Source organism: Panthera uncia (genome assembly GCF_023721935.1).
Source record: "Panthera uncia isolate 11264 chromosome B2 unlocalized genomic scaffold, Puncia_PCG_1.0 HiC_scaffold_25, whole genome shotgun sequence".
NCBI lineage: Eukaryota > Metazoa > Chordata > Mammalia > Carnivora > Felidae > Panthera > Panthera uncia.
This window is the reverse complement of record NW_026057581.1, coordinates 20,114,143-20,122,358: the sequence shown is the minus strand read 5'-3', so window position 1 is coordinate 20,122,358 and position 8,216 is coordinate 20,114,143. Positions and strand designations below refer to the sequence as shown.

The 8,216-nt window shown below is 37.0% G+C and overlaps 1 protein-coding gene across 2 annotated transcripts in view; it reads right to left on the bottom strand.

The window, feature by feature from the left end:
* Positions 1–298: 298 nt before the first annotated feature.
* Positions 299–8,216, bottom strand: part of SSR1 (signal sequence receptor subunit 1) — a 26,439-nt gene continuing 18,521 nt past the window's right edge. For both annotated transcript variants that reach the window (XM_049654892.1, XM_049654893.1), the window contains one exon: positions 299–2,679. In XM_049654892.1, the coding sequence (XP_049510849.1) occupies positions 2,612–2,679 (68 nt within the window). In that variant the 3' untranslated portion in view covers positions 299–2,611. The remainder of the gene's footprint in view (positions 2,680–8,216) is intronic.

The following is an 8,216-nucleotide window of genomic DNA, read 5'->3' as shown; positions in this document are numbered from 1 at the left end:
TACATGCTTCAGGCAGTGGACTTTTTAATGTTTTAAGATCTAAATTTGCCTTTGTGGAAAATAGCTTCCACAAAGCTATTTTCTGAAGCTTATATGAAATTAAAAACTTCACTAAAACCAAGCCCATGTTCCTTTTCTTCTGAGTTCTATCTTCCTCAGGACCTTGCAGGTCCCATTCCCACCCCACCCCGCCCCGCCCCTCCTCAGACAACACCTCAGAGGGTTCAAGAAGGCAGGGGGAGTCTTAAAAGTCACTATGTGAGACCATGAAATGAATGAATGAAGCTATACAACCAAAGCGAGATCCATGCTTTATGAACACATTATTCTCACATGTCTGGGTAACAGGTTTGATATACAAGATTCTTGGTTCATTTTACAGATTCTGAAACCAATTTGCTCAAAAGGTGAATTCTGAAACCATGGTTGGTGTAGCAAATGAATATATCAAAACAAACTTTAAAAACTTCATCCAAATATTTACATTTAAAAAAGACATTTAAAAAATAGGCTACTTATTAAGTGTGCTTGAACAAACCATGTGTGGAATTGAATTCCATTCATTATGGAGTTAGTTTCTGCTAAACACATACTGATACTATAGAAGACCCCTGGCAGCTGAGGATTTAAAGGATTTCAACTGTTCCCAATCTATGCTAAAAAATGAAACATGACAAATGATTTCTGAGGCACTGATCGGAACCTCAGCAGTGGAAAGGCTAGTATGTAAGGCAAATTACTTAGGAGGCTGAAGGGCTGGCATCTGTAACTCAGTGTAGCTTTGCCACTGCCTAAGTATCACCAAGTAGTCAATAAAACTCTCTAGAAGCCATTTAAATTTTGTAATTACACCTCACCGCATTATGTTCTAGTAGTTTCACAAACTTAGAAATTCACGAAACAATGTTTTGGAATATATTCCTTGAGAAGGTGGAGGGTCTCCTATATTACATTAAACAAAAAACATGCAGTTTTTACAGCTCACAGAGCTTTTTCAAAATAAGCTATTGATCATACAGCCCAATTAAAAACTCAAACACTTTATATTACAGGTATAGAAAGTTTATAGTTCAGCAATGCCAATATAGATAATTTGACACCTTAGCCCCTACTTGCAAAATGATTAACAACTATACAGTAACTTCTATTCTATTCTGGCTTTGGCTCAGATGTTTAAATACTTAAAGAACCTGGAAAGATTTTTTTGTCTGTGTGTCTTGTTTTGCTGTTGTTTTGCATGGACATGAGTGGGGATTATAATGAAGAGGGGAGGAGAGGTCAGTTCATTGTAATAAAGACCGATCAGGAATTAAACAGCCACTAGAATTTCATTTACCATTTCCTTACGAAATATACGTGGGAGATTATGGCTTAAAGACAGAGAGGAAAAGCCTCTTAATTTGTTCATCTATTTTACTTTTACCCTTTTTCCAGTCTGACAATAATGCCAAACTTTATTTACTACCTATGACAAGAGTGACTCTAATAGGGTTTTATGAAGTCCAATTTAATTTTGGTTGAGATCTTAAGTGCTTAAAACTTTGGAATTCTTTAGATTAACTAAAAAAATAAATGCTTCTGAACAACCAAAATACCCAAAAGATTAGATAAGAACCAACTGGTTAACTACTTAAAAAAATAACCAACTCATCTTTTTTTAACAGATTAGTATTACTTGTAATATATCTCTGCCCCTATAAACTGACTTTTTGCTTAGTCTGTAGACCAAGGCAATTTTTCTAAAAGCAAGATACTTCTAATTAAGGGGGAAAAAATGATCTCTTAAAAAAAACAAAACGACAACTTAAAGAGGTCTAAAATCACTGCAGAGCTACCTCTTGGGTCAGAGAGAAAACGATGGATAACACAACTCAGTTCCCACAAATGTACCATTTTTTTTTGTAAAAACAAAAATAAAAACAAAAAGAGGGTGGGGGCTGGTTTTATATATCAAAATCAGCAGATTTCTCATGCTTCACAATTTTGTTGCTAGAAATCCCCAAATTCCTTGGACTCGTTTGGGAAGTTTTCTGAAGGTGCGCATTATAGTAAACAGCAGCAAAAATACCAAAACAATTCTATTGCTAAAAAGCAGCTACTCCTGTGTGTGCCTTTAGAATACTAGTTGTAAAACAGCAACAAGAACAAAACAGTAATTTGTGCCATCAACTGGGATTTGAGCAATTCTAAAAAACAGTTTCCTTTAAAACAGTCTAAAAGCAGGACATCTACAATCATATTGGACAAATATTCATTAAGTTTTGGGGGGAAATATCAGAAAATGTCAAAAAGAGACAACATCATTATATTCAGTATTCTAAAGGCATGCTTCAGGTAGTTCAACAATGATTCTGGTAAGACCAACTGCTCACATACATACACACACACACACATAGATTTTAATGGCTTAAAAAAAACCAAATTTGTTACTTTAGAAAAATGAATGCAGTGCATTTTCAGTAATATTATCGCCACAGACTCTGATTGCTCAGTCCACACATAAGTAGTAGTTGCCTTCTATGGTGATATGGCTTCTCTGCACTAATTCCCATCAGGCCGAAAAACATTAGGGCAGGTTAAGTAAAGACTGAATTGTTGCACAAAGGAACATTTACTCATCAGATCCCACTGATCTCTTCTGTGCCCGTTTCCTGGGCAACCTTCTTGGTGAAGCTTTATCTGGAAGAAAAGAGAAAGTTTTTAACTTGCTTATTTTAAGTACAATGGATTCAAAAGACCTTTAAAAAGCATTTTCCTTCAGCTTTACCACTAAGTTAAAAAAAGAAAACACACACACACATGCAAAAATACCCTAATAATAAATGCTTCTTATCTAGCATAGGTTTTTAAAATAACCTTTAAGATAATCCTTCAAGAAGTAACTCAATTAAAACAAAACTTCGTGCAATCAGGATGGGAAAAGACCTAATCTTGGTTACTAGAATACTGAAGGCACCAAGTATAATCTTCTTAAACTCTACAATGAATATGCTTATACATGCATAAGTAAACACTTTAGAAATACTGTAAGAGGTATGAAGTTTGCAGCTCAAAAACATGTATATTGGTTACAAATTAATATTTATAAACGTAGCCATGCAGTTTGCATAATTTTTGGCAATTTCATACATTTTCCTGGAAGCAGCAGCAGATTAAAGGAAATTTTTAGACAGATGATCAATACCAAAACCATCCTGCACATCTAAGTATTATCTTTGTACTTTTTTCTCTTTATCTCCTTTTTTACAATGTTAATTTACTTTGAGAGCAGGTGTGCACCTGGGAGGGGAGGGGCAGAGAGGGAAAGAGGGAAGCCCAAGCAGGCTTCACACTGCCAGTGCAGAGCCTGATGCAGGGCTAGAACTCACAAGCTGTGAGATCATGACCTGAACCAGAATCAAGAGCTGGACACTTAACTGACTGAGCCACCCAGGCATCCCTCTCTTTATCTCTTACATTAGATTCTTAGTGGAGTCTACTAAACAATAGCTAAATTGGTGGTGTCTCTCTATGTCCAACCAGTAAGCATCACCTATGTTTCTTTAAAAAAGCTGTCTTCTCTCTGACCACTACCCTTTTTATTTTCTAGGAGCCCTTTGCATACATATTAGGAAGATAAGCTCTTTGGGGAATATGTTACAAATTATAATTATTTTTACAGCTTAAAAAAAAAAGGTATTTAACACCAAAGTATGGGGTTCATTTGTAAGCATTTCATGAAGAACGGTATGAAAAAAAAAATCCACCTACAATATCTTAATTTTTATTTTCTAAAATTACCAGATCACCGTATTTTTAAAATATATAGTAAATGTTTATCGAGAATATTTAGCAACTAAATTTTTTCTAAAATGTGCTTAAATGTTAGTGACTATGAAATATTAAGACTGAGTCTACAAATCACGTGAAAACTGATCTCAGTACTTTATTAAAACAGGTTAGTTAATGATGCATTTGGGGAGGCTCAACTCACCTAAAACTGAGCACAGAAGCATTTTTCTGAAGAAGTCTACAACTTTCATCAGATTTCAGAAAGGTCAGACTAAACTACTGCCTTCAGACAACTGACCAATTACTAGATAATATTTTATGTTTCTTTTTTAAATTTATTTTTGAGAGAGAGAGAGACAGAGTGCGAGCAGGGGAGGGGGAAAGAGAGAGAGAGTGGGAGGAGGGGGGAGGAGGGAGGAGGAGGGAGGGAGGGGGAGGAGAGAGAGAGAGAGAGAGAGAGAGAGAGAGAGAGAGAGAAGAATCCGAAGCAGGCTCCAGGCTCTGAGTTGTCAGCACATACCCCGATGTGAGGCTTGAACTCACGAACTGTGAGATCATGACCTGAGCTGAAGTCAGATGCTTAAAGAACTGAGCCACCCACGAACCCCTAGATAATATTTTAAAATAAACAATATGCTGAATGTGACATTTGATTCAAAAAGTACTTTAGAATCTAACAGCCATCTGTGCAAATACAGCTGTTACTATGCAGATGTGAAGTGGTGATTACTGACTTCCAACAATTTCAACCACCTGCAGCAGGGTTTTAAATATGAGAATACAGGAAAAAGTGCCTCAGAGGAATTGCAATGCCTATTTCAACACACAACAATCTGACTCCAGTAAGGCAGCCAACTCAGCTTAATGGAGTCTCAAGTCTAAAGACCTCCATCACCTACCTAGCACATCAAAGTTAAGAGGCAGATAAATGAGAGGGTGCCTAGGTGGCTCAGTTGGTTAAGCATCCAACTTCAGCTATGGTCATAATCAAACCATTTGTGGGTTCGAGCCCCACGTTGGGCTGTGCTGACAGCTCAGAGCCTGGAGCCTGCTTTGAATTCTGTGTCTTCCTCTCTCTCTCTGCCCCTCCCCCACCTGCCCTCTCTCAAAAATAAATAACATTAACAAAAAATTTAAAAAGAAGCATATAAATGAGAAACAGAGTTAAGATAGTGGCCTAAAAACATTCAGCTTTTGGGAAAATGGCTCCAAATACCTTAACGGCCTAGAGAGCAGCATTTTACTTCACTAAAAAACAATAACTAATGTGTATAATGATGCTTTTCAGCCATCAAAGAAAAAACACCCCCCTCTTACAACCCTCCCTACCCAAAACCCTAAAAAACTATTTTTAAAAATCCAACAAAATATTTAAGATCAAAATATTTTAGCTTTTAAGAGTAAAACCTAAAGTATATGAAAAAATCAGTTAACTGAAAAAACAAAAAACACTAAAATATGTTAATGATATTCAGTAAATGGGCCCGATCTGAAAATGCCCACTCTGCCCTTCATAAAAAAACTTATTAGGGGCACCTGAGTGGCTCAGTCGGTTAACCATCCAACTTTGGCTCAGGTCATGATTTTGCAGTTTCTGGATTCCAGCCCCTCATCGGGCTCTGTGCTGACAGCTCAGAGCCTGGAGCCTGCTTCCAATTCTGTGTCTCCCTCTCTCTCTGCCACTCCCCTACTTGTGCTCTCTCAAAAATGAATAAACGTTAAAAAAATTAAAAAGAAAAAAAAAAACCTTATTAGGGACAGGCTCAAATTGTTTAAAACCACACCCCTCTTTCATGTTCTGGTGAGATGGAGAAAAATCTTCCAAAATAAATGCTGGCCCCTTACACTCGCTTGTCCTCACACTACCACTCCCCAAAGGTAATTCCTCAAAGCTTGAGAGACCTTCTGCTTCCATGCACACCTCCTGCTCCATGATCTTCAAAGTTTCTCTTGGTGTTCTCCATTTTATCCTCAAATATGCAAAGTACATGTACCATCTCTGAAAGAAATGGCTATTTTTTCAACCTAAAGTATCTTCCATTTGTCTCAACCCCTTTACTCTGAGAAAAGCATGTTCTGAGAGTGGCTCTCAAAGTATGGTCTGGACCAGCAGCTTCAAAGTCACCTAAAAATACAGATATGAAAATTCTTGGGCCTCACCCCAGACCTACTCAATTGGAAACTCTAGGGGGTGGGGCCTAACAAGGGGAAGAGGCAATTCAGGTGGTTCTGGAGAGGGCTACAGTTTGAGAACTATTGCTGTAAGGAACCAAGTATAAGAGAAATACAAGCATACAAAATTAAATAAAAATACTATTAAAAATTGAACTGAAAATATCAATATGATTTGGGATTTGAAAAAATAGCTATTTTCTAGCTCAGTTCACAGAATGGGCCTAGAAACCATGTCATCCAATGTCAAGGACATCCCTAATGTCCAGATTTTCATTTCTAAGTATCATCCAGGGGTCCTTGGAGAAACAGCTTGCTCCATGCCTAAGGTAGAGAAAGTACAAAATGTCTAGATTATCTTCTTGAGCCAACAAGTAAGGGATCATTCAAAGTACAAAAGGGTAAGATTGGAGGTAGTTCAAAAAGGCAACCAGTAGTCAAAACTCTTTAACAATTTGAGCATCAAAAAGAATACAGTTGACTAAAATCCACAGATTCTATGAAAAACCGAGTCTATACAGGATAGTCAAAAAGGAGAGAATTAGGAAAAACTCATCTGTCACCATTTGGGTGGCTTTTAAACCAACTCTTTGAAAATTGGAAAATAAAGATAAGAATTAAGCATTTAGCCTTTTTCAATAGGAATTGTCCTTTTAAGGTAACCAAAAAGTCCCAGTTGATGAAAGAAAGCTTTACTCTACAAAACAATAGCAGTTAGTAAAAATTAAACAAATTTCAATTAAAAATCATCACAACTTCTGAAACATTACTGATTCAGGAAAGGAATATCAAATGGTGAATGGTTTAGAGAACTGGACATTGGTGCGTGTCAAAGTGATAGTATACAGGTAACTTCTAGGTTGCAAGCAAAAAAGACCTATCCGATCCTGGTTACATGGAACGATCATGTGGCTACCACCCTAATCTAGTGCTCAGTTTAGCATCACTAATCAGATAGAGTTTCTTGATGTGATACAGGGAAAAGTACTTTTAAGTTATGACATATCAGCCAAAAATGATTAATCTAAATCTAATCAAACCTATAGATTAGTCTTCCAAGTTAAAAGAAATGTTAGCTAAAACACACACAGGAGAAAACAATCAAGAGAAATCTGGAACAAGGGATTTTTTAGAGTCTCATTCCCTCAGTGTGATCAATGGGTCAGCAGCACTGGCATCATCTGGGAGCCTATTAGAATACTGACACTTAGGCCCCACCCTAGAACTGAATCCAAAACTGTGTAAGATTTTCAAGTGATCTTGCACACAAAGTTTGGGAAGCCCTGGCTTTGGGCTGACAGCATGGAGTCTGCTTGGGATTCTCTCTCTCCCTCTCTCTCTGCCCCTCCCCTGCTCACACGCTTACTCTCTCTCTCTTTCAAAATAAGTAAACTTTAAAAAATTAAAAAAAATAAAGTGTGAGAAGTCCTTTTCCAGAGGACAAGCGGCCATCTCTTGAACTGCTATAAATTAAAAAGGACTTAAGAAACAGAACAAACAGATGCAATGCATCATCCTATATTGGAAAAACCAGCTATAAAAGGTATTTTTGAAACAACTGAAGAAATTTCAACATGATTATAAATAAAGTAATTCATAATTCTTTAAATGTGATGTTATTTCTGTCAGGAAAAGGTTATTTCTTTGCAAATTGAAATTTTTTTTGAGGTAGTGTGTGTCACTGTATCTGTATAGAAAACAAACAAACAAAAAAACAACCTGCACTCTAAAAGGGCAAATAATTGGGATGCCCTGGGCTGGCTCAGTCAGAAGAGCATGTAATTCTTGATCTGAGTCGTGAGTTCAAGTCTCATGTTGGGTGCAGAAATTAGTAAACACACAAACAAACAAACCCCCAAAAACAACAATGAAAACTTAAAAAAAACACTAAAAAGGATTATTTTTGTTTTTAGAAATAAGTAATAAAAGAAAAAGAGAAGGAATAATACAAGTGTCTTTTGGTAGTAAGACGTGGTCCTAAAACAAACTCAGCTGGACAATCAGATTTTGAGGAAGAAAGACAAGTACTAAAAAATATTTAGTGACTTTAACTCTACCCACCTTTTTAATTTTTATTTATATACTTATTTTTAACATTTTTTTCTAATGTTTATTTTTTAGAAAAAGAGAGAGAAAAAACGTGCACAAGCAGCGGCGGGGCGGGGGGGGGGGGGGGGGGGGGGGGGAAAAAGGAGAGAAAAACAAAAAAACCCAGGGGGGCCCCCCCCCCTCGGCGGGGGCGAGGGGGGGGGGGGGTCTACAAAAAAATGAGA